This window comes from Venturia canescens, chromosome 4 (genome assembly GCF_019457755.1).
Source record: "Venturia canescens isolate UGA chromosome 4, ASM1945775v1, whole genome shotgun sequence".
Lineage (NCBI taxonomy): Eukaryota > Metazoa > Arthropoda > Insecta > Hymenoptera > Ichneumonidae > Venturia > Venturia canescens.
The window spans coordinates 12,349,633-12,361,014 of record NC_057424.1 but is presented as its reverse complement, the minus strand read 5'-3'; the positions used below and the strand labels follow the sequence as shown (position 1 = coordinate 12,361,014).

The window sequence follows — 11,382 nt, the reverse complement described above, 5'->3', positions numbered from 1 at the left end:
AGTGGACATGTTGAACGAAAAAAAATGGCAGTTACCATTTTTTTCTATAACGAATTCACCTTTGAAAAAGGGATGTCAAAAAAATCCAGCGATAATTGAGAGTATTTGTTGACAAATCTGATGGCTATATTATCCAGGTCGCGATGAATAATTCGAGGCTCGCAATTTTGTAAAGCAAAGAAGCGTGCATTGTTTATTCTGATTATTGATTATGTATTCTCATTATCTTGCCCGTTGGTAAATTATAGAGTGTGTCGTGAAAATGACATGTAAATATTTTCCGACTTGCATCGAACTCGAAATCGAGCTAATATTGAACACAAAATAGTACGCAAATTGCTGTTCGGGTTTAACTGAATTTACTTTATAATTAGAAAAAAAATCATCCCCATAGATAATGATAGATAAAAGTGACTAGAAACTTTGATTTATTTACTTATTTCCATCGGTGAATCGTAGCTGCGAGAATTTAGGGGCACTGCCCTTCAAGTTTTTTTTTCTCCTTACGACAGAGTTTCGTTTTATTTCGTCATGCACATATGTTAAACGAGAGTTTGAGAATCTTCAGGCAAAAACCGTGGGAAGAGTGCTCGTCGTTTGAAGATTTTTCCATACATCCGGCTTAACTTGCGCGTTCAGTCTTGGCAACCATTTTTATCATTTTTCCGTAAATCTTCAAATAAAGATATGTTTTCAGCAACATTTTGTGATTGTAGCTTTTTATTCCTGTTCTTATTCGCGATTGGAAAAATATTTATTTTTCATTCTATTTATTTTACAAATTATTTTGTTTCCAGTCTCCATCTTCTTTTTCCATTGTAGCTTTTTGCGATTTTTGGCATCTTTTAATCCCCGTTAGACCTGAGACTTCTTTCCTGTTGAAGTTTCGTGTTTTTCGTTTAACAATCGATAAAGTTTCTATCCACTGTACCGTAATTTCCATTGTTATTGTTGTTTTTTTTTCTCGAACTTTCGGTGTTGTACTTTTGAAAGAATTTTTTTCACATTTTTTCATTGAATAACAGCTTTCCTGGAACCGTGGTGTCATTCAAACATGGATAGGCTCGATTTAGATTCCTTTTACGTGCGTAATATGTTGGCTATTCCCCCCAACTCTCTTGATTCAACTTTACATAACTCATCGCCGAGGAACAATTGTTATTTTTCCTGCTACGCCTTGTCGCTCCGCACGATCGACGAATAAATTTTCGTATAAGACGTTCGATGCGTATGTCACGAACCATCGACGTTATTTGCTAGCCTGCGAGTTCAATAAATTTCTCACGTTTATTTTCTACATAGTTTATCATTTAGGCAAATAATATGGGACAGTTTCAGCAGCTGGAGTTCGCAATGAGTGACTTTTCAAATTTTACTTGCAATAATGAAACTTAATTTATTATGGAAAAAATGGAGTTTAAAAATGTCTCGTCGGAGTAGCGATTTGCTGAGATAAACTGGAAAAAATGAGGATACGCCAGAGTAACTAACAATTGAGTCTTACCCGTTCAGCCAACTTCCGTAGAGATTTGCCCTTCGGATGAACTCAACATCTTTACGACGTAATGAAGAATTTTGGCCAAGTCTTGCCTCTGCCTTTCATCCGCCATATCCAGTAAACTCAAACGTCCCAACACTTCTTGTATACTCTGCGAAAAACCTGCGCTTCTTATCGTCAATTTTCCCTTTTGATTGTTCGCTACCAGCGACCAAAGTATCGAACCCGTTATACCGATCTCGTTGAACGTTCCACCCTCGAAAGTCGAGTGGAGTAGATTCATGAAGGCCGCTTTTTAAAAAATACAAAAATGTTTTATTCGATTAAGATTTTATGAAAACATGAGGGAAAAAATTTATCTGGTTTTAAACTTTTATTGTTATTAATACTTTTTTTTTCATGTTCATTGAACTTCGTTTGAAGCTCATGAGAGTTCATTTCACCACGTTTATCTGTAATTTTTCTATGATTTATTCGACATTTATCAAAGTGTACTGAATTTTGGATTTATTCACATTGCTATGACTCAACTTTTGGCCATATTTTCACTTTTCTCCCTTTCTCATTGAGGTTCAATTGAAAAAAAAAAAATAAAAAGGCGTCGTCAACAGCTCTTATGATAAAAATTTGACTGTCCGTTTCTAACAAACCTGAAGCCAACAGACGCGCTCTGTTTGCTGGATTGAAGACCAAATTTCGTAAGGTGGAAATAGCCAATAAACGAGTTGCCGGTGTGCTCGATCTCGCCAATTCGATGAGAACGTCCAGCCCATCGGTCGCCTAAAAAACAAGATTGTTTTTCTGCATGCTATATTTTTCTAACTACGCGTCGATTATAGTTTTTCCGGGACCATGGGCAATGAAACTTTTAGCCAAACATCAGGATAAAATGGTTAAAAAATAAGAGATTTATGGAATTTAGTTAACACTCACTTTTGCCACGGAAACCTGGCCTTCCTCGTAAAACGTAAAATCGTTGAAAAACTCCAAAAAATAAACTTCGAGCAGAGACCAAGGTTTCGTTCTTCTCGTCGACGCTGGATGGATTTTCTCGAATACTTGAAGAAGATTGCTCTGCAAAAATACATATAAAAGAACAATGACAAGTGAAAAAACGACGGTACAGTGGTCACGCCCCATGTGATTCTGACAACGATGAATTTACCTTGGTGATGGCAACACGACACTCATGTACGTGAATGGCGTTTCGCAGAATGTGAAACGCAAAATGAATCTTCTGATTATCAAATTTGCGTCCCGCTTTGTCGATTTCTCGACAAATTAAATTTATTATCGTATGCAAAAGGGACGTGGCGTTCGGACTTCGTCTTAATCCTGTTCCGTGGACAGCGTTCGTCATCGTCAGCGAAAGGGTGCCTAATAACAATTGATATAACAATTGATATAATTCTTCGTTTAAATAACTATGAAAATGAAAATGATTGAATACCATGAAGTAATAATTAAGCAACTCAGAATTTGAACTCGAAATTACAATGCAAAAATTGTTAAAGTATGGAGAGAAAAAAAACAATTGAAATAGAAATGAGAAAACTAGAATGAATTGTTTGAAACAGTGAATATACAAACCTTCTGAGCAATTGGTTGTGAAGGTCGCGACGAGTTCAAGTGCGGACGTCACGGTCCTATTGTCGAGGGATATCCAGGCCCAAAGTTTGTGGAGACAATCAGCCAAACCAGCTTTAGCGAGTCTCTCCTTTATCTCGTCGCTATTATACATGAAATTCATGAGGAGATCGAGAACTCGTTTGGTTTCGTTTAGCACCGGATAAACCTGGGCGTGGAGAGGAAAAATGCATATTTTATTAATTTATTTACACGGAGCTGAGCAAAAATATATCCATCGATGTTGCTAATGGCTCGATTTCAGTAATCACTAATTTTCAATAGAATCAACAGTCAATATTTACCAAAACAAATGTGTTGAATAAATTTGAATGTGAAATGAACCAAAGGACTTGCAGTTTTTTTTTTTCATTGCGATAGCTATTTTTGTAAGACACCGTTGATGCAGGAAAAACTATGAATAAGCAATAACGAATCCGAAAGAGGGGAAAAAATGGGAAATACTTTTTTCTCACGATTGCTCCTCGTTTTGTAAACTTGGTAAGGCTGCAGGGTGAATTCAGTGTGAAGTTCTTTGAGTGAGAGAAGACAAGTTTCTCCGAGGTTTTCGAGAAGTGCAGTTTTTTTGGCCTCCTTCGAAAGGCACAATAAATTCGACAATGCCCCAACTATCGTGTCTTTATCTCTCGTGATACTTGAGGCTTCTTTCATAGATTTGGCATAATTATGAGCGATGAAGAGATGAATAAGAATTTTCGACATTTCGGAGCCCATGTGAATTTTTTCGTTGTGCATTTGGTTTTTCGTGATTTTCGTGGGATTTTCGGAGTGTTGGGCAACCGTTAATTTGTTGAGGCTCGAGAGAACTTTTTGTAGCTCGTAATTCTCGTCGCTGATAAAATCGGACGGCTTAACGAGGCAGTTGTCGAGGTAATCGCTTATCGTTATTTCCACAAAATCCTCGCTTCGTTGCCCCCTCGTATTTTCGTCGACTTCGCAACGCCTCCGTATCTCGATCGCCAACAAAAATGCCAAACAACCGATTGACGCCATACGCAATTCGTGATGACTATCTTTCATTGATCGACAAATCGAGATTAACACTCGTTCCGCTCCCGTTTCCAACTCTGCTGAAGACATTATAGCTTCCAAGTGCTGTCCTCCGTTTTCCGTTAGAGATAGAATCGACAAAAAATTATACACTTCCATTATAAGATTCTTCCGCAAATACGTAACTCGATCATCTTCGTCTAAAGCCGAACAAATAAAATCAACATCATAAATTTTCAAGCATACCAATATTTGTACCATCTGCGAACAACATTTGCAGGTATAAAAAAACTAAAAGGTGTAAAAAATAAATGAGCAACTTCTCATATAATTGAAAATCCTCACGGTAATTTTCCTTCTCCAAATATGTTAGTAAAATGTACAAAGTTTCGGATGAAAAATTCGCTGCGATTGCAAATTCCTGACAATGGGAGATACAATTTGTCAGGAGAGTACAGAGGCTTATGTACATTTCTAGTATGTCGCAGTATTGCGTCAGAGATCTTTTGTCCAGTTCATCCAGTGAAGGAATAACACCAAAACAGCTGAAATTTTTTGAAAAGCAAATCCTTAACTCGACATATGAATCCTAATAATAACGATAACCGTAATAACATGCATATTTCATTGACATCAATGTCCAGTATTTTTTTGTTCTCGACTGCACTGTAAAATCGAAAACAACTATTTTTACGAGAACTCAATGATGAATTTTTTTTAGCTATCATCTTCTAACACATTTTCATTTAAAATAGGAATTGGAAAATCATGAACGGTCTTTTAGCAATGAAAGCTCACCCCAAAAAATATTTGTCTAACGATTGCTCGTAAATGTGCTTCGCCACGTCCTCTCCACCGAGGAGTATCAAATTATTGAGCAATGTACAAGTTGCACTTATCAGAGAAGGCGTAGCTACGAAACGTCGACAACCGTCTTCCTCCTCTTCCTGAATTGGGAAATTCTGATTGTTATAAAAATGAGTAAAAAGAAGTTTTTCTTTGTTGCCGATTAAATACATACCAAAGTTCCACTGTGCTCGGATTTCGTGCCGTGAGTTTCCCGTTGTTCAAAGTAAACGCTCGTGCCGAGGTAGATGTTTGAACACAATACGCTTATCTCGTAATAAATGTTGCTCTGCTCGATGTAAATTATTAGAGCACCTGATTTTAACGTGTCCACCTAAGAAATCGGTATTTTTCTTATAAACTTCGTTGATAGCGAACAATGACAGTTGTCCAGGGTCAAGAGCATTCAGAGTCAAGTTACATTCGATTAATCGACCCCAGAATGCCAGGCGTTGGAGAAAGCAAAATTATTTTGTTTGAGTACAAAGAGCACAAAAACAATGCTTTGACGACGAAATTCTTGAAATATGATTAATTCCAATTGGAACTTACATATTGGCAGGATGTTTTGTTAGAATTTTTAACTAAATTGGCGAGAGCTATGCAAGCCTGTTCTCGAACGATACAACATTCCTCTCTATTGGTAAAATGTCGCAAAAGCGTATGACACAAATCGCTGGGCGCGAGAGTGATGGCTTTCAACAATTGATGTGCGTTGTGTTCGCTTCGCGTGAGAGCTGACAATAGTTGAAAGGCCGAAGCTCTCACGAGGGGATCACGATTTCTCCATAACATGGGCATCCAACTTAAATTACGATCATCGTCGTACCAAAAGTCGATCCATTCCTGCAACAGTTACAAGTTCAGTTCGTTTTGTTTTGAGAAATTTATCAATCAACCGAATAACGCCTTGAAACGTTAATTTTAGAAAAAGTCAATCAATTCATTGATCAAATTTATTTAACAACTGAATTCGACCATTGTTATACTTACATTTTTTCGAAAAATGTTTTGCATCTCGTGAATCAAATGATTGAGACATATTATAGAATTTCTCGTTATCGAGAGTCCCATGAAACTCACGGTGCCAGCCCCATAAAAGGATACGATCAACTCGATCAGAGCATTGCCTAATGAGGAGAGAAGATCTTTGTGCTCCGGCCAGTGACACTTGCTTGTCAAATACATCAAGCATCTCAACAACCAATCGAGATAAGCTGCACAAAAGTATTTATGAAGATGAATTGCATTTTATTTTACTAGGAAATAAGAAAATTTCAAATATTTTCATAGGAGTTTGGCGGATAATTTGGACAGTAAGATCTAACAATTTTCTTGTTTTTGCAGCACTAAGCTCCTACTCGAACATAGTTAATTATCCATGAGGAACAGATAAAAAAAAAAAAGAGTATGAAATCGTGCAAGAAAAATGAATTCCTGTAGAACGTAAATTCCATTTTTTCCTAGCACTTTCAGAGTTTACAACTAGGTCCTATTTACAACTATTCTAAGTTCCTTCAATTTTTATGGGTTTTTGTGAAACTCACCAAGATTGTAAAAATGTTGTTGTTTCTCGTGATGGGAATTCTGTTGTTGATCGCCGAAGCAGAGATTCGAAACGACGAGTTGAACAAATCCAATCCAAGAATTGTCGTGAGAGGATTGATCAATGGAAGAAACGTCGTGGAGGGCAGAAGCAGCGCGTACGAGTTTCAAAACGGCTTCATGAATTTCTTGGTTGTCAGTGTTGATAGTGCCAATTAAATCAGTTAATGACCGCGTCAAGTTTTTACGAATGATTCTGCCCAGCCAATCGTCACTTTTGGCGTTTATTCCGGTATTAATAAAAACGTATAAAAAGTTTATGACATCGACGAATAAATCACAGTCTTCTTTGTTGGTTGGTTGGGAGAGCAAGAATCGGACGAAGGATTGTTCCCAGGGCAATTTTTTGAGCTTAACCACGTTCGAATCAGCGCACAAAATTTTCCACAAGTTCAAATACATCGTTAAGTAATCAAGGGCTTCGATAACTTGAACGTGCATTGTAGAATTTTGAATGTTCAAAAGCTGCAATCTCACGCAATAGTAAACCGAGCTGTGGCTCAATTTCAATAGTTCCAAATCCGTAATTTGCAACATGTCTGGCAAACTTTCTTTGCTGCTTGAATTTTGAAAATTTTGCAATAATTCTTCCGTGCCACCATTCGTTTGCCAGAACCAAAATTGTCGTAGAAACGTCAATGCTTCAGGTTTATTCGAATGAAAAATATTTTTTTCTCTTCTCTCATTCTCCTTCCAATAGGATTTACAATTCAAAGGAATTCTCATCTTCGTTGCTATGACGTGAGGTAGAGAAACCACGTTCGACTCACCGTCTCCTATTGTCGTTGGTATTTTTATGTACTCACTATAAAGCAATAAACAAAGCAGCTGCGAGGCATCGATTTTTATCGATTCGTTGTTCGGAAAAAGGAACAAACCTGTTGAAAAGAAAACATTCTTATTTACTTTATAACATTTTCATAAAAAATGTTATTATCACAAATTCCATTTAAAATTAGCCGGACAAATGAATCTATTAAATATTGCGTATATTTTTATGTGTTTTCCAATATTTTCGAATCGTTTTATTATTTTTTGAATACTTCTCACTAGGTTTTCCATCAGAAATCATTATTTATTGAATGATGAAAGAAACAATTGAACTCACTTCGAAGAATATTGGAATAAACTTCCGGCCTCGTGGACAAATCGTGACGCACCGAGGACTGAGTCATAGCTAGAGCTTTTAATATGGCCAGCAACGGAATAACCGAATCTGGATAATTCCCGAATTCTCTTTCAATCTAAAAAATTTTCTTCGTGATATTATCAAAGAGAATTTTTCGAAGTAAACGAACTAGCAAAAAAATGACAACTTACTAGTGATTTGTTCATTATATCGAGAACCAACGGCAAACCATGCTCTCGAATAAATAATTTGTGGAGACACGTGTCAGTCAACATGACGCTCAACTGCACCAGGGCCGATTTTCGTACTTTTGGCTCGACGTCCGGCGTTTTTATTAATTCCAGCACAGCAAGAAGACTACTCGTCTAAAAATGAATGAATTTTTTATGATTAATTTCATTATCCAATTTTCAATGCTTTTGCTTCCGAGTTTCTTTAAATAGAAACAATTTTCTTAATGGTTCGTTTTTCATTATAAAATGGTTACAAAATAAATTTGACGATATTGGAATCGATATTTTAAATTTAAAACGTTTCTTAGTTTGCTTACTAGATAATTTCCTTCTGATCTTTTGAATCTACTGTGAGACCTCTCGATAATGCATAACGAACTGAGAGGAAGACCATGAAGGGAAGATAATCGTGGAAGTTTTTTCGACGAGTCTTTTTCACATCCGAGTAAAAAAATTAAACGACAAAGCGCTTCTTCTCTCAGCTTGCTATCAGCAGAATACAACAGTCTTGAATTTCCTTTTATAACTTCGATGTAAGGAAGGTTTAAGCTCTCGTAGACGTCGGGATCGAGCATTTTTGCAACACATTGACCCAGCTGCGAATCGGTGGCTGCAATGCATTGCAGAAGTCCCAATGTCGGGATAAGAGCTTCTTCGAGAAATTTATTCCAGCCTTCTTCCCCTATGTGGATTTTTCCTTTCAAAATGTAGACTAAAATGTCCTCGGCAAGATTTTTGATCTGTAATCAATCAGTATTTGTCAAGACTTCCCAATATTTGTATTGTTTTTTCAAAAGCTTTTGAAATTGTTTTGTTCAATCGTCTACGAAGCAATTTTTTTAAACACGATAATTTACCGCGTTGTCATCCCCTGCAACTCCATGACAAATAATTTCTGTCATAACGCTTGTATTCAATAAAAAAGCAACTTTGATCCAGGTAAATTTTCCAATTTGCCGAGCCTCGACGCCAAGGGCGAGAGAAACTAATCGATGACATTCCTCGTAAGTCGTTTTTCTAAGATCTTCGTCCTCATTTGACAGAAGATCAAGAATCAATTTATTTGCCAAATCTTTTTCTTCTTTTTCGAGTAGGCTACACATGAAAAAAGATTTTTTATTCATTACCAATTCAAACGGTGTACATTTCATTATAGATTAGATTAGAATTTTCATTGAGTGAATGATTCGAATGAATTAAATAAATAATTTGCAGTCTCAATTTAGATTTACTTACACACTGACTTCTTGTAGGAATGTAATATATTTCTTGACTAGAAACAAACGTTTGTGACAAGAGAAACTCGATTTTGCTGTCCACATTAGTTTGAGTGTTTCATAATTTGAGCGTCCAGTGTTCATATTCTCGCTCATAAGATTGATTGCAGCTTCAAGAGAAGTAGTCACGGATTTCGTGTCATCAAAAAGTTCCAATATGTCTGTGGCTTCACTATCGGTAAATTGCTGAACGAAAATATTCAAAAATTTCAAGGAATTATAACTATAAAAATATTACATTAATATGCTTGATAATTTCCCGTTAATTTTAATTGGTATGAGAAGAAAAATTGCTTACTCGTGCATACTGCTCGAGGTTTAAATTCAATCCATCACTGATAAGAAAAATGGGAGCATCCAGAAGACATTGAGCAATGGAAACTTTGAGATTTTTTGGCAAAACAATATCAGCAATTTCCAATGGTACGAGGTTACTCAAAATTTTTTCTACAAGACATACGATTTGAAGATAAATAATGCGATGTAAATCGATGCTACTTGGACCAAAATATTCCATAAGTTCGGCTAGCAGTCTCAGGAGAGATTTCAAGTTTTCGTTGACGTTTAAAGAAATTGTATCATTGGAGAGCCAAATCGACGGCTTTAAGCTAATGATCACGAGGTTCACAAGCTCAGAGGAGAGTTCTAAGATATTTTTAACAATTTTAAGAGGTGAAGAATCAATCGGTAACTGAGAGAATAAGGAGAGAACATTTTTCAAAGTCTCCGTGCAATAAAAGGGTACGCTCATTTGCTGCTGGCGTAAAAGCGAATCGTCTAAATTGGTCTCAATTATTTCTGGACTCTCTTGGCTCGCAGTGAACTGTTGCCGATGCCCCTGATAATTCCCTTCTTGCAAACCACCCTCTGGGGTCTCTCGGTCATCTAGTGATGACTCGTAAGTCCAACTCACTTCTGACTGACCAAATATCACATTTGGTCTTTTATTCGCTAGTGCTGGATCGCAGTAATAATGAATACGATATCTCAATGATCGCGTTAATTTGTATAACGTCTTCATCACTGCTAATGATACTTTTGATTCTTGGTTTGTATTCTGATCCAGCAGTGCTTGTAATATCTAGAAATGAATTATACTTCGTTAGTCGCTGAGAAAACGCAAAGAATATAGTATCAAATTTGTTTTCTGTTTCAAGGCATCATTACGATTATCACAAATGCTCTATAAAATACTCATTTCAATTGTGTTTTCCCTTGAAATCAAATGTTTTTTTTGCATGTTGTAAAGTTAGAATGAACGTTTCATGCTTGAATTGTACTTGATACATTAAACTTCCTTCAATTAATAGTCTGCAACATAGTTTATTTTGACAAAAGCCCTGAAAATATTTCTCATTTTGACGATAAGAAAATCAGTATACATAATACTTCCAAATTTATTATCTGGATTCCAGTTACAGTATGATGATATTCGTGGATCTTTAAACATTATCGAAACAATCAAAACTTGGTATTTTTCTGTCACATAAAATTGGAATATAGAGATCTGTACAAATTATTTTTCAGATTCATCAGTTCTATGATTTTTTATTTCTCATTAAAAAATATCGATAAATTTGAAAAATTAAAAGACAACAAATCATGGAAAAATGTACATTGATTCATATTCAACGAACCGTTACGATCGCCGGTCTTTGGATAAAAACTTCCGCAGGGAAATCCTGAAGCATTACATTTGTTACGAATTGACAGGTATGTACTATCAAAGTTGTATCAAGACTATTCACAAGAGATTCCTCGACCGCTGTCAATACAGCAATATCGGAGGTGACGAGTGGCTGCCAGGGCATGAAAAGCCACTTAACTCCACTTTCATCGACGTTCATATTATCCATAATTTAAAAATTCGCTATTTCTATCAAAGTCGCATAATCAGCGCATTGACAAAACGGTATTTTTCAACTATCACGGTTAAACATGTTTTTTACGGTTTTAACCTCCATCGTGTGTCAAGCGCGCCCAAACCGTCACAACAAAAACTGACATCCGAGAAATTTTCAAACTCGGTTTCTCTAGTTTTTTCTCATAGCAGCCATCTTGGCGACGATAAATGTCACTAGCATTAGCCTTGTTTGAAAGAATTCCCTATACACAAATGTGTGGAAAATTTGAAACAAGTAGTGAACAATTGCTATT

The 11,382-nt window shown here is 36.3% G+C and overlaps 1 protein-coding gene across 1 annotated transcript; it reads right to left on the bottom strand.

The window, feature by feature from the left end:
• Positions 1-411: 411 nt before the first annotated feature.
• On the bottom strand, positions 412-11,290 carry ana3 (anastral spindle 3). The gene is made up of 20 exons (XM_043415713.1): positions 10,863-11,290; positions 9,524-10,306; positions 9,185-9,411; positions 8,806-9,043; positions 8,266-8,688; positions 7,907-8,080; positions 7,695-7,830; positions 6,529-7,464; positions 5,975-6,198; positions 5,534-5,827; positions 5,157-5,315; positions 4,934-5,082; positions 4,481-4,680; positions 3,590-4,335; positions 3,089-3,293; positions 2,664-2,875; positions 2,432-2,572; positions 2,149-2,278; positions 1,505-1,789; positions 412-1,261 (listed from the first exon to the last, which is right to left on the bottom strand). Exons 1-19 carry the CDS (start codon positions 11,079-11,081, stop codon positions 1,509-1,511), a joined length of 5,877 nt encoding a protein of 1,958 aa, XP_043271648.1. The 5' UTR covers positions 11,082-11,290; the 3' UTR covers positions 412-1,261; positions 1,505-1,508.
• Positions 11,291-11,382: the final 92 nt, after the last annotated feature.

Bases quoted from the DNA above. Each gene is read 5' to 3' on its own strand.
- ana3 (XM_043415713.1), bottom strand. From the start codon at position 11,081: ATGGATAATATGAACGTCGATGAAAGTGGAGTTAAGTGGCTTTTCATG. The intron at 9,044-9,184 runs GTAAGTAAATCT...TTTCATGTGTAG, and splicing joins TTCCTACAAGAAGTCAGTGT to CCTACTCGAAAAAGAAGAAA. The intron at 7,465-7,694 runs GTGAGTTCAATT...TCTTTTCAACAG, and splicing joins TTATTCCAATATTCTTCGAA to GTTTGTTCCTTTTTCCGAAC.